General features: G+C 48.3%; 1 protein-coding gene across 6 annotated transcripts in view; it reads right to left on the bottom strand.

Moving 5' to 3' along the window:
* ZDHHC14 (zDHHC palmitoyltransferase 14) overlaps positions 1-25,192 on the bottom strand; it is a 220,206-nt gene that overhangs the window by 92,669 nt on the left and 102,345 nt on the right. The window contains exon 2 of one of the 6 annotated variants that reach the window (XM_039873874.1): positions 4,825-5,085. The exons of 2 other annotated variants lie outside the window; for them this stretch is intronic. In XM_039873874.1, coding sequence (XP_039729808.1) covers positions 4,825-4,853 — 29 coding nt within the window. In that variant the 5' untranslated portion in view covers positions 4,854-5,085. Of the gene's footprint in view, positions 1-2,825; positions 3,615-4,824; positions 5,097-7,317; positions 7,399-25,192 lie in introns of those variants that run through there. 3 more of the 6 variants (XM_039873876.1, XM_039873875.1, XM_039873877.1) reach the window with 3 other exon arrangements.

The raw sequence follows: 25,192 nt of genomic DNA, 5'->3' as shown, positions 1-25,192 counted from the left end.
GGAAAGATGCTGGCAGGAGAATGAGAACAACCCTTGTGCATCACGGAAAGGCGCACAGACCATTTGCGCTGTGGATGCAGCTCACGAATCTGTACGGCCGTCTCACCCTTCCCTGAAATTGCATAACTTAAGAAGACACCAGCTTAGAACTGTCTTCATCAGACCCAGCCTTTCGTCATGGGTCAAACGACTGAGGGCACAAAATGCTGAGAACTGTAAATTCACCCTCAAAAAGCAAGAGACCATTTATCAATATTTTGGAGCTAATCTGTCCAAAAGAGGTTAATGAGCTATGGTAATAAACTTGCAGGCCAGTTTCCACAAAGGATGAAAGGGATCGCAGTGGCTGGAATATAACAATTTCATGCTCTTCCAGAAGGCATCTGAGCTGCCATCAATGACCATGGCCCACATTTCTACAAAGCCCCTTCCTGTCCTTCAGTACCGTGAGCTGACACACAGCCGGGATCGTGGTGATTCAGGGAGAGACACCCTTGGGACAGACTAAAGTTTATTTCCGGCAGGCTCTGGGGGTCCAGGAGCCAGGGCAGCTTTAAGCATCACGCCCTGGCCCACTGTCACTGCCCCTTGATGCCACAAATGTGATGAGAGGCAGAGTGAGAATGAGCTCTATGCCTGGAGCTGAGTGAAGGATGAGATCTGCAATGACCATGGCCCGTCTGTTGTCACCATATTCAGTAACATCATGGGCGTCAAGGAACAACACGACATGGGATCACAGAATTATAACATCTAGAGTAGAAAGCGTCTCCTAGAGGGCCCACCTCCTCAGGTGATGCCCTTCCAGATATGAAAGGTGAAACGAAGAAGATTGGAAAGGAATGGAAAGCTCTGCCCAAGACGAGGCGAACAGGGGCTCAGCCCTGGCAGTGTAGGGGACCAGCACCCCAGGCCTGTGCAGCGCTTGCAGGGGAGGTGACGAGGTCCCTTATGGGATGGCGAGGGGATATCGGGAAGAGTCGAGGTCTCGAGGACCACAGGCCATGGTCCCCTTTGTTGAGACCAGAAATAAGCAGGTTAAAGCACTGGGTCCTCAAGAGGCATGGCGACGTGGACCTACGGATTGTCCCCGTGAAGTGAAGACCAAAGGCCCTTCCCGAGTCCCCCGCTCTGCAGAGACCCAGAGACTTCACAACAATTCGAAGAAGGTGGAAAAGTGACCCCAGACACGACTAGGCCAGGTGGTCTCCAAAAGAATCATCTTTTTTAGAGAGACAAAAATACATGACATGTCTAACATCTCTTTCGTCTCCCCCACTCCAACTCCCCTGCAGAAACTGAACAAAACAATCGACGAGAAACAATATTATGTCACACTTCGGCTAGACTGCCAGTCATGACTTCTTTTCACAGGCTTCATGGGAAACTATAAAAAACCTGTTGTCATTCTTGCATCAATGGGACCCCAACCAGACTCCCAGACACTTAGAGCCTTTCGATGTCCTCAGAGAGTCTCACAGGAGAGCAAATGGCAGTGGAGAGCAAGAAGTTATAAAGAACTTGCTGTGAACAACAGGGACATCAGCGTGTCCAACCTCAAGAAATCCCCTCTTGTGGAAATATTCACTTAAATGATGAAAAGGACTTTTTAAAATCTCATTTCGCTCTGCGTAAGAAAGAGTCCTTGCTTTTCCTCGAGTATTTTCAGGCAAATACTAATATAATTCAGTGGACTTTCAGTTTTTCTAAAAAATCTGATTGTGTGATTTTAGGTACCGAAAAGCTTCAGGTTAAGTAAGCAAACGTTTAAGAAACTGGGGACCTGGACATAGACTAGTGGTTACCAGAGGGGAGGGGTGAGGGAGAGGGGGAGACAGATGGGTTAAAGGGGGTCAAATATGTGGTGACAGAAAGAAATCTAACTGTGGGAGGTGAACACACAGTGTGAATATATATACGTCTTACTGTTAAAATGTACAGCTGAAACTTACTGGATTTCGTTAACCAATGCCACCGTAAAAAATAAATAAATTTAAATTAAAAAAAATTAAAGAAACTGGGGACACCGTCTTATCTCCTGGATTTATAGAGGGGATGTTTTTCCGCAATGGGGATCTTCTAGTCCTGACAGTGGGAGAGATGATTTTAAATGACGGCCCCACTCAGGGTGCCACCCGCTCACGTGGTCTAGTGCAGAACCTGCGTTTCAACTCGAGACACGTAGAAAATAAAAGTCTGGCCAGGGAACGACCATCTTCCCTTTAGAGATTTAACTTAAAGTGACAATCAAAACCACATTTGTACTGCACAGAACTCAGAACCCTAAATGGGGCTGTCCCCCACCTCTGTGACACGGTGCAGTGCCAGGGGCCACAGACATTCCAGGGCATGTCTGTTTTGTTTAACGGGGCACGTTGCGATGGCAACCTGGAGCTTCTATGAAGAGCTGGTGTCAAAGGTCAATTGCTGCAAGCCTATTGATTAAATAAATCTGATGGTGATATCAACCTTGAGTTAATATCGAGAAACTCAAACTCTGGAAGATCATTAAAAAGCATTTGTGTCATAAGAATGACATTATCTTTGTTACTCCTGTTGTCACATAAAAAGCAACCTTACTTTGTATGAAGCCTTGAAAATGAGCTAGTGTATCACAAGCAGAAATAAACACAGTCCACACTGAAGCATAAAAATGACCCTGGTACCAAGAGATTTCAATTCATATATATTAGTCCTAAAGTATTTTTTTAGTCTAAAAGAATCTACTCGAGATGGGCTTCTTTTTAATGGTTAGGAAAATGATCAACTGTGTAGAAAAGCATTTTCTAGAATTTAAATTCAGAACTCAACAGAAGAACACCCACTTGAATGGACGGTAAAGGATAGAACAGACCAGTGTTCTCCCTCTTGGAACAAGTCGGTACAGCCGTTCAGCTGCAGCACCCAGGAACAGCCGGACACCGTGACAGACCAGCCAGGAGGACGCGGTCCCCCCTGGGGTGCTGTGAGCTGGGATTTATTAGCTCCATGTGGCTTCTCCAAGGATGGACACTGATCTGCTGTTGGAACCCTCCAGTGTGAAGGTGGCTTAGTAGGTCTTAGGTTTCAGTGTCTTCATTTTGCCTTTTGAGTCTGACATATAACTTGGGTGACTTCAAAGTCTGTCTGTTCTAAGCTGTAAACTTTACCCCCTTAGAGCAAGATGCAGTTAATGAGTAAGCCACGTCCTGAACGATTTCTGGTTGTCCCAAGTGCACGGCATGGGGGTAGGGGGGCTGTGATCTTTAGGTTTCGGGTGATGGTTCTGGAGGACTCTCCATCGCCTCCACCTTCCACGAGGGCCTCTGCTGTCCTTGCTAGGATCTGACATTCGAAAGTAGAGATCAATGTCTTTAACCTCAGTTTTCTGTCCCCTGACACATTGTCATCACAGAGACAACACACTGTGGTTTAATTACTTACACTTGAGTGTCTATTAAGTTATTTGGCCTTGTCCAGGCAAAGGGGAAGAGGAAGAATCCAGTTGGCAAGTGCATGTCCACGACTGCCTGGGGCTTTTCTAACCGCGTGACCGGTTGGCCCGCGTGGAAGAATCAATCAGGCGGGAATCTGAAATACAACTTTCTCCGTCTTCCTTTTAAAAGTGATCCTGACACTGTGTGAGAACCCATGTGGGTCCCAGGACTTTCCCTGTCATGAGCTGAAGGCAACAGGACGTCCTTCGGTCACTTTAGGGAGCAAGCAGTCTCATTTAGGGAACCAGAAGTATAACGATCCCACTTAATAGAGGAAACTGCTAACCTGATCTTGCGTCAAACCTCCTTCACGTTCCCCGTGGCCCAGTCGCCCGAGCGCAGTGTCTGGCCTTCCGTGGCTGGCGGGGGGAGGAGGGGCCGGAAAGCCCTCATCTGAATAGCTCTGTCACAGGAGGCTGTCGCTCTGGGTCTACCAGTTGTTTAAATCTGCCTCCCTCGTGTCTGCGTTCCTCAGACGTCCCCAAGGGAAGCCACATGCACTGCCCATGGGCACTGTCACGTCCTTCCCGCTTCTTATGCTTTTACGTAGAGAGCAGGCCGCCTTCCTCTGGCCTGGGGCTCATCCTTCTCCCTCGCTCCAACCCCTACTCCCGTCCTCTTGGGAACCTCACGGAGGGCTGCACCGAACACCTCGGCTCTGGACATCTATCGCCTGAGGGACAGCTGGAAGAGCCATCTCAGCCCTCTGCCTGCCACAGGCTCCCTTTCGATCTGCCCTCACCGTGCTGCGAGCTCTATGGCACAGACTCTGCCCGGCAGCCTGCCACGACTCCCCTTTCCGGGCCAAATTAAGTTCAAGCTCCTTGTCTGGCGTCCACACCCCATTCCACCTACAGGTCTCCAGTCTCTCCTTCTCACCCTCCGCCCCTCTCCCGTTTCCACACATGTGAGGACAGCCGCCCTGACCTCCGGGCCTTCCCGAACAGGAAGCCCTCATGCCCCGTCTCAGCTCGTTAAAGACTCCCCAACTTTCAAATCCCCATTAAGACTTTGCAAAAAGTTGCTCTCGGCTCACCCCCAAGCAAAAATGATGGCTTCTTTCTCTGAACCGCGGTCATATTTTTGTTTGCCCCTTCCTGTGGTACCCGTGGCTACCTGTGGACACGCCTCAGGTACCTCACCGGACTGTGAGTCCCGCAGGGCGAGGCTGGGTGCCACCCATCTTCACGTCTTTCCCAGCACCTAGCACAGTGCGTCACTCATGGGAGGTACTGGATAAACACTTGTCGAGTGACTGAATGAATGGGACCCATTGACTGAATTCTACTGTAACACAGAAAAGCGGAGGAAAGTCAAATCGGCTACACTCTCAACACCAACAACATACCTTGTATCTAGAACCGGCTTCTCTGTCATCTAAGCTTCTAGGTCCCTCCAAACAGGTGCTAAGGACCAGCCTTGTGCAGGAGGCTTCCCTAGCTCCGAGGAGTCGATTCTCCTCAGTTCAGAGTTGAGTGTACAAGTCAAACACGTTCCATCAGCACTGACTTGAACCTCTAACCTGCACGCTCTGAAGCCCTAGCTGATGAAGCACCTTCTGTTGGCAGCACTTTGTACAGCTCTGTGACGGTCCCTCCTACCAGCCTCCCTGTGACGAAGCACCACGTTAGTTTCTCTTTGAAATCTTGAACAACACTCTTTATAAAAGCAGCAGAATTCACCCCCGCCCCCAGCAAACCACGAGACCAGTGCTCCACAGACACCTTCGAGCTGCTGCCCAGAAAGAGCAGAGAGGGCCTGCGGTCCTTCTGGTAAGGACGAGGCAGTCAGCAGAGCCCGCTCACCACAGATCGCTAGCCCTCGGGAAGGAGGCAAGACCAGTGGGAAAGCTCAACCAACTCACAGAGACCAGCAGGTCCCAGTAGCTAAGGCACTTTGGGAAGTGAGGAAAATTCTCAGCCCGAGTTCAGACAACTGGAAAATGGCTCCTTCGCATTTTCTGAGCTACCGCGGACGGGTTCTCCATCCGAGTGCCATCTGTGATGAGGAAGACTCCTTCCCCCGGGGGTCTGGATTCGATACAAGATGATGATGCAGCTGCCAAAGCTGTAAACACCAAATGGAGTCCTCTTTCCTGTCTGAGGAACTGTGTGACCTACATACAGCCCAGGGCCGTGTGGAAAACACGCTGCGAGCATCTTACTCTTCATAAAGCTCAGTGGGAAAGTGACAGGAGGAAAAAAAGTAAGAACCTGAAAGCATGCATTTTCATAACGTAGAAGGAATGAGCCATTTTAGCACCAGACGAACAAACGCTAGCATGATGAAAAGCCCTCTGACCATGCGCACCAGCACGACCGATGTGACTGTCGACATGATGACCGAACGCCTAATACGAACCGCCAGCTCAGTGTACGTCAGGGGTAAATACGGTCCTTTCAGGTGACCGGTAGAAAATGTAGCATTGCCAAACATTAGAAGTTTTTTTTTTTTGTTTTCCCCAGTTCAAATAGCAATCTTCGCAAAGCTTCAGAAAAAATAATTATTTGTGTTTTGATTTTTACACGTGAAGGGTAGAACATTTTCCGGGTGCTCTATTATCTGAGACCATGCAATCGGTGCGTTTTGCCATTAATTCTGACAAAATCATTTTACCGTCAAACAGATCCTGACATTCCAGAATCGATACTGTCATTAATTCTGCATTCATTTTTAGAGACTGGCTCACGTGTTGTCATTTGACATAAAACTGATTCCTCGGCCAAAAATCCTGGGATTAAATTAATTTCTTAAACATTTCAGATAGGAAACCTGGCTTTCATTATCAGACAGCCAGGTCTCTCTGTTTTTCCACAGGATGTGCTTTAAGGGAAGATTAGCTTTACTTAAAAACAAAAAGGAAACAGAACGGAACAATATTAACGAGATGTAGCAGAGACTTTAAAACCAAGTGGCCTTTGGAACAAAAAGTCGAGACTCTTTTTCTCATATCAAAACAATGCCGGTCATCTGTTAGTATTCTGCCTGCAAATGGATATACATACGAAAGAATAAGAACCTAAAAGCATGCACTTGGCCTATGTTTGCTATTTGTGTTCTGTCCTGTACATGTGAAAGCTTAAGCCCGAGAATACTATTCTTTATACCTCTAAATGAGCATGCAGTTAAGGTTTGTATAGGAAGGGGAAATGGCCTTGCTTCGACGATGCTGCACGCAAAGAGGTTTTCTGTTTCAGAAATCACAGAGTTAACCTACTATTTTAAATTTCGGAGTCTTGATTGCAATGTATTTCCATAATAAATAGTTAAGGCAAACGATCGTAAATTGAAATACTCTGAGCCAATGACTCACGTGTCTGAAATAATAACAGGGGAGCTTTGTGAAGAGTGGAGGTTGTAAGGGTTGTAATAAAAATGATCTTTTTCCTTTTCGTATGAGTCACTGCGAAATAAATGCATTTTTCATTTATAGGCAGGGACATAAACACCATCAGTTTTATGATTTGTTCCTTAATTACATACTTAAAAATATACCACTACGGGGCAAAGATAAGCACATTACTCAGAGACAAATGGAGGAAAAAATGGATTCAGAAATAACATCCACTCACAACTCTAGAATGGGAAAAAAAAACAAATAGACAATTTCATAAAACTCCCAAGAGAGCCAATCGCCTACAAGATACGCCATGGCAGCACCCACTGTTTGCAAAGCCCCTCCTTACGAACTGCACATAATAATGAATCTACCAATATTATATTGAAGGAGGGAACTTAAGTAAATAGACCCAGGGGCCAGAGGAGAAAAACATAACAGGAAGAAAACTGGAAGGAACATCTCAAGTGCAGAGAGAAGGGATGGGCGGGGTGTGGAACTCACACACAGGTCTGCAGACGGCAAGGACGACTCGCCGCATCGCATCGTCAGAAGCCCTGCAGGCTCATTTTGAAACGTCTCCGTCTACTTTGTCATGACAGCAGTAGCTTTTAGGCTCACAGAGGGAAGAAGGCCGGAGAAGGCCCCGCCCCACCCCAGAGGACAGTCGTAAGGAGTCCAGTTTCTCTCTGCAGGCCCTCCAGCTGGGTGCCTACCCCAGGGATGTCTCCAAACACAGCACAGCCTCGCCTGAAGCCTGTAGAGCTCCCATGTGACAAAGTTCGTGTCGTCATTGTTAATTCGGGGGCCCCAGACCACCCGGATTGGTCCGGTTCCATTCCCAGACACAGAACCTGGGAATCTGTAGTTTAAAAATACAGGCTTCGAATCACAGTGTGTAAATAGCCCAATAAACCCATCTACTATTGAGAACGTGCAAGGGCTCGTTAAGGAAAACTGTGATGTTTCAAAGGTTTTGCCAAGTGATGGTGAGTTTGCTTTAAAATTCCAGGAAGCCAAAGGTTTCTGGCTAGCGTGTGAACCACAGGGGAAAGCGGTATTTCTCTGCCCTAAAACTGGCTCTTTAATAACCTAACGTGACTGCTCAGACCCGACAACCATGCATGCCAGACTTTCCATTAGCGTCCTGACTCAAATGATCGTGTCATTTTCAGATGGTGTACGGCCAGCGAACTAGCTAGCCATAGTAACCAATATCTAGCTTTTCTTGCTGAACCCATAAGAACCTGGCAGAACAAGACAGGTTCCTGTGCAAAGTTCCCCACCTCGGGGCCTGCTGGGCGTGTGTGCCGGGATGGTCTTCATCCAGAAAAGGGATTTGCTCTGGCCCCAGACCTTAGAACCCTAAGGTGTGCATTTGGCAGCTCCACACAGGGAAGTCTTAGCAGGGCTTCAGCTCTACTCGTAATTCTGTTCCTCGTTACATCTAAAGTACCCAAATTCAGATGTGCCGGCAAGGGAACTTGTGCCAAATTAGACGATGTTCTCTGTTCGCTTGGAATTTTTAAAATACTTATTCAAAGAGCTATTTTTAGATTTATTTAGACACCATTTTAAAATCGTCTATCCCTATTGTGCAGGTATTTCAAAATCGTGAGTGAAATAAAATGGTCAGAGGTGACCTGAAACACCTTCACATGAGAGTAGAGTCTGACTTAGTTCTGAGTCGCTTTTTGACTCCGCGGTGACCAGGTCCGAGGGGTTGGTTTTCCGCCCAGTGTTGACTTGGCGCCATCCGAAGCAACAGCCTCGGACGCCTCTCCTTGCTTCTGCTCCTGTCCCCGCCAGCTGGCCCACCCGCAAGACACGCTGTGAAAGCCTGTCAGAGCACGTCACTCCCCTGCTCGGAACGAATGCCCACGTCCTCTTGGAGGCCACCAAGCCATGCGGTGGCTTCTTCCCTCATCTTCTACTCCACCCCTTTGCCCACTCTGCAGGCCCATGCTCGGGTCCTCTGCCTCTGCCATGTCCTCTGCCTGGGACGCACTTCCTGCAGAGAGCCACGAGGCTCCCCCACCTCCTCCACGCCTTTGCTCACACCCCACGTTCTCGGTAGAGCCTGCTCTGACCACAGTAACAGGTACAATTCTCAGCCCTCCTGACACCAGCCCCACTGCACCCCAGTCCCCTGCAGGCTTCATTTCTCCTCATGTCATGTCCCCCGCTTGGCAGGGGACATGCTCACCTCTTTACTGTCTGGCTCTCCCACTAGAAAAAAGGCTCAGAGCGATGAGGAATTTTGTCTGCTTGTTCACAGATGTAACCCGGGTCCAACACATAGTCAGCCGTCAACGAATATTTGTCGAATGAACTAAAAAACACAGACTACAAAGGGGAGGTGAGAGGATCCCATTTTTGTTTCAAACACACATTTGCATTCATAGGTGGAAGAATATGCCCTAAAATATTACTTCATTGTGAGGGTGATTTGTGTGCTTTTTGGTGGTTTCTAAATTTTCTCAATTAAATACGACTAATTTTTGCAGTGGAAAAATATACGATTAAAAATAAATGCATAAAAACACTGAACTAAAAAAGGGAGGATTGCCAGAATATTAAAATGTGCCAGTTCTTTTTCAAAATCAACCGTCGATAAAAAAGATGCATCTTCCATGTTGGATGAAACCGTCAAGCCGGAGCCCTCACCCTCTGCAGGTTTGCCTCATATTGCCCTAATCAGACTGACGTATTTTGGGGTACGGAGTATCATATATTGAAGAATGCAAAACCCCAGTTATCCCCCATCTCACCTCTCGTCTGTACACCGTTTCTCACGGGAAGTCAATTGGAGGCAGTTCTTCTGCCATCGTTATAGATTTCCATCTGAAGGTGGACCTTTATATATTAAAGGGAGAGACAACTATACCCTGGTGGCCCCTATGCCACACTGAAAAAAAACAAAATGAAACCCAGGGGGACAGCTGAGAAGGTGGCCTGAGATGCAGAGCCACACGCCATCCCCGGGCACAGCCCCCCACTTCCCAGCAAACGCTCTGGAGATTCAGAGTCTCAGGCTCATGGCAGCTTCGCCTTTTCCTTCCTTGGGTCGGGGCTGGGTCCAAGGACAGCAGGAGGAGGAAGGGGGTCTTCGGGAACGAGAAGGGACGAAAAGCTACACGAACTAAACCTCCCAGACACTGGCGATGTTCACGAAGTTGAACCGAATGCTTCTTATGTCAGATATGAGCAACATGGGGAGAGGCCGATTCGACACAGAGACATTTTCAACCAAACACAAATCATTTTAATCATTACATAGTCAAGAAAACCTCTTTCAAGGCGAGAATGGCCTGCCTTGGGTTAGACCGCACAGTGAACATCAGTGACCCTTCTCCTCCATCCCAAGGCACCCGAGAACTTCTGGCTCTCTGCCGGGATGCGGCCCCGAGACACCCGTGGGTGCTGCTGGTCCACTCGGCATGGAACTGTTGTTACTGCTGCCTGTTTTCCCCTCCCTTGCGCTAGCTGACATCCCCAGGGCGACAGTTGGCTGTTTCAGGTTTCCTCAAGCAGGGAACCCCGCTTCACCCATAACTGAGACCTGTGCCCTCGAGGGCCCCCGCCCCCCACCGCCACACTGGCACAGTCCTTCCTCCCAGGGCCCAGGAGGCACTGCTGTGGGAAAGTGGCCTTCGGCGTCACGGAGAAGCACTAACTCGGAACCTCTTGGCCTTGGAGTTTGGAAAGTTTCTGCAGAGACCGAGAGCAAGCACTGTGGGTACTAGGGGTGTCCGGGGCCACTGAGCATCATTCATTCCTTCAGTCGATCCCCCCCCCACTTTTTCTGAGCACATACTGCATACATGTCAACGCGCGGGACCCAGTACCAGGAAATACGGGACAATCAAGACAAAATCCTTGTCCTCCAGCGGGGCGCGTTCCACAGAGAGAGACAGCCCCCCACATCAGTCAGCTGCAAACAAAAGAGCCAGTTTGATGGTGGAGACGCAGAGCGTGCTACAGAACACAGAAGGGGGCCAGCTTGGCTGGAATCAGAGACGGCTTCCTGGACGGGGACTACCCGTGAAGCAGCAGTGACCGTAGCTAAGAGGAAGGGCGTCATCAAGGTCACAGAGCCACAAAGCCCTTCACTGTATTTACTGTGTCCACGCATTCCATGGTCGACCACCAAGAGAAAAGGCGGAGCCTCATCAGACCTAACGAGACCCAACTGCACTGTCAGTGGAGGGGACTTGGCAGGTGGTGTGGTCACTGCTGTATCCCCAGCACCTCGGACACTCCTGTTGCAGACTTGGCACTCGACAAATACCTGCTGAACTGAAGGTAACAGTCATCTGAGCAGACCTGCGTTCATGCTGTGCGTGGTGGCTGCAAGATGATTTATAGCAAAGATCGTCACGCAGTTGAAAGAATTAAAGAAAGTGTGTGTGCGGCATGGCAGACACTCAGTTCAGGGCACCCCCTACCCCTGCTGTCAGCTCTCTCCTGTGCTGCAACAGCTGTCCTCACCCTAATGCCATCGTTCATTTCCTCCTATTCCCCGGGGGAGAGAGAGGGCCACCTTCTTCCTTTTGCAAAGGAAGAAGAAATATCAAGTAAATATTCCTTTATGATATTACTCTAAGATTAAAGAGGAATGGAAGATCTGGTTTTCAACATACCCATCATCCTAAACCTCCTCGAATCGACAGCAGAGGATAAATACAGGTTAGAAAGAGCCGATTGTTCAGACAGAGGTGCATGTGAGTTCGAACAGGAAGGCTATTTCAGGCATAAACTCGCAAAACAGTGCGGTGTCAACAGTAAACACACCATAATTTGGAAAATACTACATGATACACTTATACAAAAGGGAAATATGATGCTTTTGACTAGAAAAGAAAAAGGCTACACATGTATTTAAGAAAAAAAAAAAGTTCTATTTTCCAAAGAGAGAGAAATAAAAACAAACTAAGGCAGGCTGATGAGCAAGCCTGTGAGCACTGACACCAAGCTGGAGACTCCGGGTGAAGACAGCTTCGGGAGCACAAAAGCGCACGAAATTAACTTCATTAAGAGCTTTTGGGTGCTGGGTCGCCCCTGGGGGCTGCTGACTTATTTTTCCCTTCTCTTAAGGGGCAGCACTCGGTGTTCGTGAAGAGATGATTCTTTTTCTCCACCGAAAACACTGCCGGTGGCACTGACCATTCTTCATAAAGTGCCCTTGCGCTAAAAAATGCAGGAGGCCTTCTTCCCCGACGGTGGGGAGGACTCCTGCCGTGCGATTATCCAGCCCCGTAGAAGGCCAGGTCTGGGCAGACGGAGGCAGAGGGGAGGCCCGCCCTGCCAGACACACAGAGGGGGTCACACAGTTTCTAAAGCAACAGGGAGCCAGACAGGGAGATCGCTGGGAGGAGATGACATTTTACATTTTTTTTGGATCCAGTTCCTAGGTTTCAGGCGGTTTCATGTAAAATATTTCATGTACTCTCTACAAAAAACATGTATGACGTTGAGATTATTGAGACCGTTTTACAGGTGAGGAAACTAAGGCATAAGAGGCCCACTGATCCGACCGAGGCCACCAGGTAGTAAATTTCAGAACCAGAAGACGCGTCAGATGTGGCCTGTGAGCTCGCGACATGCTCTCGCAACTGTACCACGGTGAAGCCTGCATCTCTGATAGGCCCCTCTACGTTTTCTTGGTGGAATAGAGTTAACAGCTGTATCTGTTTTCACCTTTTTAATAATGATCTCTATTACCATCATTATATGTGATTAAGAATGCCTGGAAAACCTGAAACTTGATTTAGCTTGATGATGTCTTGCCCAGGTTGGGGAGAAGACAGGCTCAGGGGTTATGGGGCGACGGCACCTCTCAGTGAGGATCGGCAGCAGGTGGGCCGGAGACGATTCAAGGACCTGCCGAAGAGACAACTAAGGACAGCATCCTGGCTGCTGCGAGCACTTGTGGCCGCTCATCCCAGAAAAGCCATGGCCACTGACCTGTGGGCACGAGGGAAGGGGCACAGGTCCCGTTGTGGTCTCTGCACCTGAAGGGGCACACGGGAGCTCCTACCAGCCAGGACACCCCCTGAGCTTGAGTTTAGACTAATGAGGGAGCAACCCCTTAGCTACCCAAAATCAAGAACAACAAGGCTGGCATCATCCATTCCACCAGATTGTTTTGAGACCCGAATAAGCGAAATATGTGTAAACACGCATAGCACAACAGAGGGTGCACGGTACACGTTCTATATAAATTTGTTGAGCGTGAATCTAAAGATGCTTTACTTTCATTTTGAATTTGGCGCCTTCTGACAAATACTTTAAGTTGCCCGAAAAATATAAAAAAATAAAACGAAATAAAATAAAAAAAATCAAGAACATTTCTTTTGGGCTCTGCTTCCCAATTGCACTTGAATAACAACAATCTCCACGGGTCGGTTCCATACAGGACACTGTTTGGGCTCCCAGAGTCCCTGTTAACCAGGCGTTGCCGCTGAATGGTAAGGACTGCTTCCGTCATTTCGAAATACTTTCATGCCAAACAAAGACAGTCTTCACTGGGCTTGTTTCAATAAAGCTGAGGCAAATCTTTCATTTGTGAAAAAAGAGAAGCTTCCTAAAATTCCAGGTTATGACCAAGAGGTAATCTGCTTCCCGTAAGAAGAGGGCGGGGTGCATAAAATCCCAAGCCCCCCACTTCCAAGAAGCCAGTGTGGAACTGAATATACTGCTCCGATACACACTCCCGACAAGCAGGTGAGGCAGGAAATCTCAGGGGAATGCAGACGGAAGGTCAGTAACACCAGGAAGTCTGACTGTTTTTACTCCATACTTCTCAGTGCGACGATATACTTTTTATGAAACTCTGAAAATTCACTGGACGAAAGCTAAAAAATACTATGTGTCATTGACCAATTAATGCCTTAATCACCCCCCCTCATCTAGTTGCATTTTTCCAAGTATATTTTCTGTGGTTAAACTTTCATATTGTCTCTTCGGTTTTCTTTTAAGCCACACACTTCTGAGATAAAAATCTTTTCAGTTCATTTTAAAATAGAACAGAGGGTTCCCGAGGGCTGCCCAGCGGCAAACATGACTCTAAGTTAAATTTTAAAAAGAGGAAGTCAAAACACAAAATAATGTTCATTGGTTCTGGGGGAAATCGTGGTACAAACCTTAAGGCATGTGGCGGAGCAACATCTTGGAAAAACATATTTAATGAGCGATCAACAGGGATTCAGGCAAAGGACATCATGCCTGCCTGTGTTGATGGAATTTCTGGACGATGAGGTTCAATGAATTAAATGGCCGCCACTCCGTTCCTTGAACTCTGCCAAGGAGATGGCAAAGCTGGAGAATCACCTGGGGAGCTGGAGAGTGGTACAGCAGAGAGGGAAAAAGATTGGAAACGTGGTTTCCGGACTCAGGCCTCACCCATCCGGGGCTTGTGCCATATGTCGTCCAAACACGAAGTAGAATTCGTGAGTCCCTAAGAGCTGTCGAGTTCTGAGGATGCTCTTTGGGAAGGCTATCATGTGGCTGCCAACACACGTTGCTTCCTGTCTGAAGCGCTCCTGAGACTTCACGATGAATGGGAGAAGTTATGCGCTTATGATACATCTGATACGAGGTTAATATCCAAAATTTGTAAATAACTCATATGATTCAACAACAGAAAAACAAACAATCCAGTTAAAAAATGGGCAGAAGACCTGTACAGATATTTCTCCAAAGAGGAAATACGGATGGCCAACAGACAAATGAAAAGGTGCTCAAGGTCACTAATCATCAGAGAAATGTAAATTAAAGCCACAATGAGATACCACTTCACACCTGTCAGAGTGGCTGCCATCAACAAATCAAAGAACAACAAGTGTTGGGGAGGATGTAGGGAAAAGGGAACCCTCATACACCGTTGGTGGGGTTGCAAATTGGTACCACCGCTATGGAAAACAGTCTGGAGGTTTCTCAAAAAATTAAAAATGAATATACCTTTTCACCCAGCAATTGTACTTCTGGGTATTTATCCAAAGAAAAGCAAAACAATAAATCGTAAAGATCGAAGCACCCCTATGTTCACGGCAGCACAACTTACAATAGCCAAGATATGGTTCATGTATACAATGGAAAATTACTCAGCCATTAAAAAAAATGAAATCCTACCATTTTCAATGACATGGATGGACCTAGAGGTTATTATGCTGAGTGAAATAAGTCGGATAGAGAAAGATAAATCCATATGATTTCACTTATATGCAGAATCTAAGGAACAAAAAAAAAACCAAACTAATCAAAACAGACTCACAAATATAGAGGACAATCTGGTGACGGCTGGAAGGGAGAGGGCTTGGGGGGCTGGGAGAACGGGGCGAAGGGTCAAAGCAGTACAAATCAGTAGTTGATGGTCCCGGGGACGCGGAGCACGGCCCGGGGAACGCGGTCAGCAGTAATGTAATGGCTGGGTGGACAGCCAGAGGAGAGAAAGAGCAATTAGGAAGATTGTTTCATAAACTATATAAATGTCTAACTAATGAATTGTATATTTGCAACTAATAAGTTTTTAAAAAATTAGGGAAAAAAAGCAGAGATGCACCAAGTAGGGACCCTGGGGGGAAAAAAGGCATTTCCGTGCTCCAGCTGCACCTCTCCACTCAGTGGCAGCATCTTGTGCCTGTAGCGCTTGCTCTGGACAGTTCTCGACTTTCTCAGCCGGAAGTTTCATTGGTTTGGCTTTTTGACCTCTTCTCCCCTTGGTGGAGAGCGTGCTTGCCACACTGTACAAGATGACAGGAGCTCAGCGCTGTCTAAATATAAGCCAAGCTTTGCACAATCCCTTTTTGGATGAGAAGAATTCTTGAACAGAACCCCTGGGTCAGGCCCTAGGAAAACGGGTAAACTGAGGCAAGGAGTATCAATTGCTGCTGTTGTCCAAATGAGTGGAGAGCTCAGCCTCTCCTCCAGAGGAACCGCAGGTCTGGGAGGCGGCGGGGACGCTGAGGCAGCCGGCCCTCACTGCCGGTAATCTGCCCTCTGGTCCCCCTGGCAGGGACGAGAGAAGGGCCCAGCCTCCCTGAGGCCGTGCCTTGCCCTGGAGGCTATGGGCCTCACAGTCTGTGGGGAGAAGATCTCTAGATTCTCCAAGGGGTTTGTGACCCCAGAAGTGTTATGAACAACCACTCGTAGGGAGGGATGCACCCTGTCCCCACACGGAAGCATGCTCCTGGGCTGGCCGCTGAGGGTGCTTGCCCCAAGTGCCTCAGTGTCCCCCAGCCAGCATTCACTGCCCAGCCCCTCTCCCACACCCTGGGGACCAGCAAGTAAAGCTTAATGTCTGCTCCCGAAGTTCCTAACTAACATGGCTATCAGCTCTGCCCACGGGTCCTAAGAGTGAAACCAACCCTCTCAGCCAACCATGGTGCATGAGTGTCAGCCCGATCGGAAGAAGATGGGTCTCATAGACACCCCTCGTGTGGCGGGGGGGGGTGGGGGCGGGGGACTGCTCTGAGGCTGCTGAGAATGCGGGGGGCGGGGGGGATGGGGGGTCGTGAAGCCCATTCCCCATCCATGAGCCTGAGGGCGAGCAAGGCTCCCAACTGCTGAAACCCCTCCTATGTGAAGAAGAGACCTTAAAATTAAACTAGGGAGACCTTAAAATTAAACTAGGGAGCTAGAGAATGGTGCCCTCTTAAAAAACTGCAAATAAACAGAGAAGTTAATAAAGTGAGCACAAATAAACGACTCTGGCATTCCCTAAAGATCCTCTTAAATCTCTTTATTTACCGACTGCCTTTCTTTAATCCTGCTAGATACCACCAAACATCTATTTTCCCCCCTTTTCATTTCCTAAGAAAATATTCCCATCTTTTATACAAAAAGAGATAAACCTTTACCAGTCAGCCTTTGTTTTATAATGAGTTTTAAAGAACAGTCTCTCTGGAATCGGGCCGTGCCAACTTTTACGCCCTTGTGGTTTGATATCGTTGCGAGTGGCATGAAAAAATAAAGACGAACGTCACTGTGGCGGGATTTGCACAGCAGCTGACTAGACCTAGACGTCGGCCTCCTTCCAGCCTCCCATTAGAACCCTTCTGAAGACACAAAGGGGAAAACATGTCAGCAGCAATGAAGGCTGAAGATAAGGGCACACCACAGGCTAACTCCGTGAGTTTTTCCTATTAATACACTGTCGAGGGGGATGAGCTGAGAAAGGCATTTGGGGATCACACGTTATACGTTACATAACCCGTAGAAAAGAACAAGCAGATGGCCCCCCGCAAAGGGCAGTAAAGGACTTTAACACAGAAGAAATTAAAATGGCCATCAACCACTCCAGTAATCAAAGAAGGCGAATTAAAAATACCATTTGTAGAGTCACATTGACAAATGCCCCTAAGGCTTCAGAGAGACGACAAGAAGGAGGGAGGGGGTGGGAATTTACAGTGAGGAGACCTCCAAGAACCACAAAACATTACTTTAAAATTACTTTCATAAAATAATAAAAACAAATTATAAAAAATGGTTTGGGCAGCTTTTCAAGACCAGAAAAAAACCAGCGACATGTCAAATCCATTCCTGTTCAGACACAGATTTACCAGTTTCTCGCTAACATCTGAATTTAATTGGAGACTGTATATCAAGTCTAAACTCTAATTGTCTGATGGTAAAATTTCTCATTTCTAGTCATGAAGGCCATTTTTATCAGTTTGGTTTTGACATATGATTCATATTTATAAAGGCAGGAACTAACATATTGAACGAACAGGTCCAAGGACTTGAAACAAAGACTGCTTTTAATTTTCACAAAATTCCTATGGGCATGTACTGTAACAGGTGATGAAAGGGAGTCAATAAGCAACTTGTCAAAGGTCATCTAAGTCGTAAGTGACAAGGGCAGATCCCTGGCCACCTCGTGCCAAAGTTGAGTATCTCTGTGCAGCTCAGCTTTGCAAAGCTTTTCAGTGTAATTTGTTACATACTCAAGCAACTTGCAGCTTAATTGGGTTAATGCAACCATCTCAAATGCTCCCCTTCATTATGTGGCCTGGGGTTCGTAAGGCATGCATTCCCCACTGCTACTGGGAAGCTTGAGTCTGTCACTCAGTCGTCAGAGGAGGAAGCACAGCTCCTGGGGGGAGGTGTGGCTGGGAGCCAACGACCCAATAGAGAGTTCAGGGTTAGCCCTCCCTTCCCCTTGCTCCCGCATTCCACCTCTTCAGGAAACGGGGTGGCCTCTCCTTGCCCCTACAAAGCCTCCCGCTCTGAAGCTAAGGTTCAGGGTGGCAACCTCAGGAGTCCCTTACTCTCCGGAATTTTAGGGAGCCCAAACACTGTGATGGGCACTGTGAGTTCACACTGAGCTACGAAGCCGATTCCACACCATACAACAAAACAAAAATGATCTGATTCACTGTGCGGGCTCTGGACTCTACCTCCTGGGGTCCCCTTTGCCCGTAAAGGAAGCTGAGCTGACTGTCCCCCCACAGGACCCTGAGTTTGAACGCTCTATGGCTTTACATATACATCTGCCCGTTGGTCCATTTCCTCTCTCCCTCCTCCCCCAATTCATTTACACATTGGTAAACAAAGCAGGTGCATTTTCTGTGCATTTGAATTTATGGGAATTCAAAGTAGTACGATTATAAAAATGTTAATAAAGCTTCCTTTTATATGCAAAAATTCAAATCCCTCTAAATTAAAAGAAATGATCAAGAACCATATCATTTTAAAGTTGGCAGAAAGTGAATCATCAACCACAGTACACTACTGCCCCACCCCCTTTTAATGCTAGTATTCACTGCTACTTCCCCAGGTACGTGGAAACACCAGCCATCCTTTGCACCAGCATCCTATGGCCAATACGTTCGTTTCATGTCTCAGAACATGTGTACGTGATTTTGGTGATGACCATGCTGTTATTTACATATTTACAGCTACTGTAACTTAAAATCTTTGAAAAACATTCTATAGAAATTCTTACGTGTTCATTCAGAGGTAGATGCTAGGGCCAGTGTTGGAAAACACTGGACATTTAATAGCTTTGGAAAGAAAGAGTTCACAAAACAGTAGTATCCAGTGTATATTAGTATGTATTTTTTAACACTTTGCTCAAAACAAGCAAGCAAGACCATTAATGGTTGTAAGCTCACGCCTTTGAAGACCACATCTCCCTTTCTATAAATTCATTCCTATGGAAAAAAAATCTCAAATTATGTGAGTTTTAAGCCAAAGAGATCCTCAGGAACCCATCTCTTGCGCAGACTATGACTGCCAGGTCCCGTCTAATTAACTGTGCTCCAGCAGGACTTAGACGCCATGACTGCTGGGGAAGAAGGACCGAGAAGCAGGGATGGGCAAAGTGAACAACGGGCAGGAATGGAGGGGAAGAGCAGCCTTCCTGAAGGTTCCTCTGCCCAGCCAGAGTGGGGAAGGCTCCACTTCAAAGCCCCCGCCCCCAGACCAGGACAGGGTGGGGGATGGAACCCAGGGAATTCAACGTTCCAGATCGTAAGGTGACCTTGGGAAGCATCTGTGTTTTACAAATGCCCTTCCCTTCAGCTCAGCCGAAGTGCTGCCCACTCCACTAAGTCGTTCCTGAGTGACACTTCCAGCTCATTAGTGCCACCGACACATCCGGGCATCTCCCCTACCCCCGCCCCACTCTCGATTCCTTATTTCTCTTTCTCACCAGGACTCTGAGTTTCTTGGGTGCAGGGACCAACTGGTTAGCTTTTTATCCCCAGGACCCGGCAAAGCGACAGGCTCCAACGAGCACTCTGTCTCTCTGTCTGACGGAACAAACCAGCTGAACACTTTGCTTGTACAGAGGAAGAGCCGGGAGGGACTTGCCTGGGACCGCACAGCCACCAGGGCCAGACCTGAGACTAGAATTCAAGTCCCCTGGTGCCTAGGCCTCCCTGCTGGTTGTACCGGACACAGGAGGCTCTGTATTGTCCAGAATCCGTGTAAAGGCAATGTAGGTTTCTAGAACCTCAAAGCCAGGGCCTTTTCTCTGCACAAGCAGAGAAAAGCTGCTCCGCACACACTTACTGAGCGTCTTAAGATAAGGACTCAAACAAAGAAAGCATCTCTCCTCTTCCTTGTGATGCCCTATTTACTTTGGTGTTTATTCAAACCAGATATTATTTCCTATGATTATTTCAAAGCAAAAACAAATGAATAAGTATCGAGCTTCGTCTCTTCGCTTCTAGTTTGAAGTAAAGACATTACCACAGAGTTAACATCAGAATGGGGAAAATATAATATGAAAAATGGAACTGAAACTCAGTTTCCACTCTATGGAGTTCGGCTCCCCACACTCCAGGGAAGAATAAATAAAAACAACTCTACCTCCGCCTTGCTCCTGAGGCCACCACGCCACTGTTCCCTGTCGCTTACAGAGCAAGTTAACCGTGAACAGCTGGCCGAGTGCTGGTGCTGGAGGCCCACGGAGGGACCGGAGTGACTTTCAGATAACTCCACTGTCACAGTCATCACCTGAATGCACTTGCTCACACCGGCTGCTCTGTGGCTGGTAGCGTTCCTCCTGTCCTGTGTCCCCACCTGCAGGGGAGGCCCCCAAAGCACACGAGAGTAAAGACTGCGCTGCTCACAGAGCACGTGCCTGGAACGCACATGGAAATGACCACGGAGACCAGCACAGGCGGGGGATCCGCAGACCCGAGGCCTCTCCGGGACTCCAGGAGATACATTTTGAGGCGGATTCTAAAAACTTAAGTGGCACGCGAGAAGACAAAATGGGCAAAGGTTTGGGGACGGGGGCTGGGAGGCAGCGCGGGAGAGGCTGGGGACAGGTCTGCAGCGCTGTGTGGGCTGGCGGGCCAGGGCATGCTGATGTCCCTTACAGAGGCCTGTTCTCGAGCAGTGGGGATGGTATTTAGTTCCTTCCACGTCTCCTGTGAACTGTAACTTGTTCATCGTCATAGATTTCAGGCCTTTACTCTGCGAGCACTGACTCAGTGACAACTCGTTTCTGGTGGTTTGTAAAATACCGCCCCCCTCCCACCCCATTCCCACCCTGAGGAGCTCGGTGGCCACACACATGGCCCTTCCGATGTCTGTCAGTGACTGCCATTTGGGACCACCTGCTTGAATGGCAACTGTAAAAATCATCTGGCCTGAGGAAGATCCAGCAGGAGCCGGCCCTTTGACTTGGAAGCAGGACTCGACCCGGGGCTGGTGGGCATGAAGAAGGAAGAAAGCAGCGGCGGCCGGGTGGACTCTGTCCCCCCAGGCGTCCCGCACAGGGACGGGACCTCCAGCTCCGGGAAAGGAAACAAGGCTGCAAGCAGCCTGCTGCGTGCGAAGGAGCCCAGGTCACTGCCCCTATGGTCCTGCCAGGCTGTGTCCACACCCCTCAGCGCTCGGGTGTGCACATACGCATGTGCACACAAACATGCACACACACGCGCGCGCGCACACACACACACACACACGCACACACACACACACATACTCCTTCCCAAGGTGTCCACAGGCGATCCTATGATGACTTTCCTGGCTGACCCTCTCTGTTACCAGCTTGAGCTGTGGCTAACATGGGGGCTTTGATAAAGAACACAGGTACTGCCTCCAGCTACACTTGAAAACTATCTTCTCTAGGTGACATTACCTTCTTGAGAAATAAAAAAGGAAAAGCAAACGCTGGCACTGTTTCTGAAACGCAGCGAGTGCCAAGATCAGAAGCAGCTCTGTGAACGAAGAATCCAGCATGAGGCCAGATGCCTCCAGACTGACCCTTCGTTCAGGCCCGACCCCGGCTGGCGTGTGAGCTCAGGATCAGAAGTCACTGGCTTGGGCGCATCGGACAGTTTTCCAGATGTGCCGCATGGCTGACTGCTCAGCAGATACTTTGCGGGGGATGCCTGGCTCTTTCGGGCACACCCCTTCCCCACCACCCTCTAGAAAGCAGCTACTCCCACCAGGACAAACAGTTCCCCGCTTTGGGGGAACTGCTTATGGCTCCCAGCTTCCTCAGGAGAGGTCAGTGAAATGGGGTTCAAGGCAACAAAGAACCCGTGAGTGGACCGTGAGGCCCTTTCTTGGGCCGAAGTTCACTTCAGCACCATGCCAGATGCCAGGGATGCCCAAGGATGCCCAGGGATGCCCGGGGATGCCCGGGGATGCCCAGGGATGCCCGCTACGGATACAACCAAGTGTGAACAACCCTTTACTCTCCACTGAGAATGCTTAGCACTTACTCTCACCACTAAAGCTTTCCCAAAGGGAGAAAAAGAAATCCTGCCACCGCCCCCCGCGCCCCCAGGCACCTCCAGGTTGTGGTGTCCGTGTACACCAGACAGGTGGGGACAAATGGGACAGGTTTCTTCTGGAAGGTGACAGCTGCACCTGCCACTGTTTAGATAGTTACTATGCATCACGTCTGGTGTAACACCCCAGGAAGGCCCGTGGAGGGTCCCCATTTACCAGCCCTTCGATCCTCTTGCTTTATTGCACCCCAAACCCGACCTTCTTTCTCCTTGATTTGTCTTTCCTCGCACAATTATTGTAGCATCGTGGTATTCTGCGGCGGGAAAACAGAAATCAGCAGCCTTCGTTTTCATTTCTCATTCCAGCCCAACATTTTAGGTGCCTTCCCTCGTCAAAACGCTCACTCAACAAGTAATTATGGATTCCTTAGGATGTCGATTTGAACTCTGGCAGGAAAAGACTGGCCAGGTCCACGAGGACACTAGGGTATGGCAGAAGCAGCAGTGACCAGGCGCTCAGGGGCCTGCAGCCTGTCCATGGGAGTGACAAGAACGTACTCCCAGAACTCTGAGATAAAACTGCCTTAGGAGAGCGAACTCAGATTCAGAATATACTTGATTCACCGCAATGACATATGTAAGATGCTCATAGCAACACTGTTTCTAATAGCCCCCAACTGAAAACGACCCAAATACTCACCAACAGTAGAAAGTACTAATAAATTACATATCGCTATAATGGAATCTTTTACAGCAATGATATCAAGGTGCTATTTGCGGCGTGTGATAATATACACATATAAATGTCATGTTGAGCAAAAAGAGGACACTGAGTTTCATTTACATAAAGCTCAAAAGCAGGCCAAATTAACCCTCTGATGGCAGAGGGCTGGCCCTCGACGGGGCCGTGGCTCTAAGGAGACAGAGGGACATGAGGGGCGCTGGGAGTGTGGTTTCTTGCTCTGAGTGCTGGCTCTCTGACTCTATAACTTTGGGAAAATTTAGGAAGCTCTACCCATAATTTGTATGCTTTTCTGTGTACACATTATATACCGAGAAAATGCCTACTTAAAAAATGATATATGTACAAACATAGATTGTACCTGATTTGCTGTCAGCTCAGAAGAGAAGCCTTAAATGGGATTGTGATCCTCTGAGCCGGAACACAAATCACTTACGAAGGGCTCTGCTCAAAAGACAGTGAAAAGATCTGGAGTGGGGAAGTTTGCAGTGTTTGTCCCTCGCCGGCCGTCAGAGAGGGGCTCTGTCGGGAAGGCAGGGATTCTGGTCACCAGAGATATGCTCAGTAGTGGGTGATTCATCAGGCCTCACCGTTCTCGGGTGACATGCCATTTAAAATCACCTCTCCCGTCGTTCTCAGCCCCGCTTGCCAACCACCTTCCGATCACAAATGCCATCTCCCCAGCCCAGGTGTGAAAAGAATATTCTCATCACTATAAAATAGCTGTACTACACGGAACGGCATCTGTATGATACCACGGGTACCTGCATGCCCCTGATGCGAACGCTTCTGAAAACACTGTGACAAACTGAGTCCCCGGACTTGCCAAGAACCAGACCTTGGGTTGTAGAGACACCATCAAGCACCGCTCCCCTGGGACCTGGACCCCAGAAAACCCATGTTCTTTAAATGGGTTACTCAAGACGTGTTTTCTGCGCCTGTGTCACCGGTGGCCATCCCACAGGGAGAGGCTGGCCGGCTTTGCCGAGGTCAAGGCCAGTGAGACTTTCCAGTGGTCAAGAGGTTTCAGGGCTCAAACAGCCAGAATCCGGGATCTGTCCTTTGCCTCTGTGACATTTGTCATAACTTATTCCTCTCTGTCCCACTGCCCACTAATTAACACAGAAACCGAAGTCCTATACTAGGGGTCCTGGGGACCCTTTCCAACCCGACTTCTCGGTGAGATATGAATATTAAACAACAACGAACTCATCGGAGGACATTTTTGCTGTGTTGACCCCCAAAGCAGAGCCCTCCATCCGTATAGGAAGCCCCACCAGTCACAGAGGGGGAACCTGGGGTCTGCTCTTCACAGAGCTGGCTCTGTCTGAGCACAGGTGAAGGTGCCACGGACAGCACGGAGAGAGAGAGAAATTCATGTCGAACCGGAGTTCAGAACGTGAAGATGGAAATTCCTGCAGAGGAGACAGCAGGGGACTCAGCTGCACAGGGGCAGTGATCCCACAGCTTGCCCCGAGAGGGGAGGGCAGTGGCGGTCAGCACTGGCCTTGGGCTTGCTTGTCTGCTTGTCCCAAAAGGAACTCGGGAGCCCAGAATCCCTTCATATCCTCCTGCCTTCAATATACCAAAAAAGAGCTGTCTTTTTTTTTCTTTTAATCTCAGAATCTACATTTTTCACACTTGGTAATGAAAACCCAACGAATTTTGTTTCTATAGACAGAGCCAATTCTGGTGAAGCAAACTCATTCAGGATGCCTGGAGTGAGTGATCAGCCACTGTCGGAAAAAGGGCAACAACCAAGATGTCCTGTGTCACTGCAGGAGGAGCACGGTGGTCTGAAGACCACTGATAGGACTGAGACCCTGGCCTGTCACTCTTCTTCTCAGAGTGACAACTGAGAAGTCATGTGTCACAGTGGGAAGAGCACGGTGGTCTGAAGACCTCTGACAGGAGACCTGGGTGCCACACTTTTTTCTGAGCCGTGATTTCCATAACGTGGGAATTGATGTTTCTACACTAAGTTCCATCCACGACGAATGGGCGAGAAGACGTGTCTTCAGATCGGAAAAGGACGGGACTCTGATCTCTGATTCCATCATTAGCCATGTGACTGAGGCAAGTTACCTAACCTCTCTGAACCTCGGTTTCTCAATTTGTGAAACAGAAGCAATAATCATCACAAAATAATATAATAATCACATGCAAAGATAATGTGGTATATAATATACAAATAATGCTATAATAACAGTGAAGATTGGATGAATATATATATAATATATATATACATATACTATATATATATAGCGGTTAGTGTGGTTTGTGGTCCAGTACGAATAATAAATAGCAAAAAGTGAAGAAGCCATGAGTCTGCATTTCTGTTGACAGAATCCCAGACGGGACACAAACTGCAATCGGGCGCAGTAACAGCTTAGGTAACGGTGTGAACTGTTCAGAAATGGCTGAGTGACCATCAGATCTG

The sequence above is a fragment of the Pteropus medius genome, unplaced genomic scaffold, assembly GCF_902729225.1.
Source record: "Pteropus medius unplaced genomic scaffold, Ma_sr-lr_union100, whole genome shotgun sequence".
NCBI classification, from domain to species: Eukaryota; Metazoa; Chordata; class Mammalia; order Chiroptera; family Pteropodidae; genus Pteropus; species Pteropus medius.
This window is presented reverse-complemented; position numbering and strand designations above follow the sequence as displayed.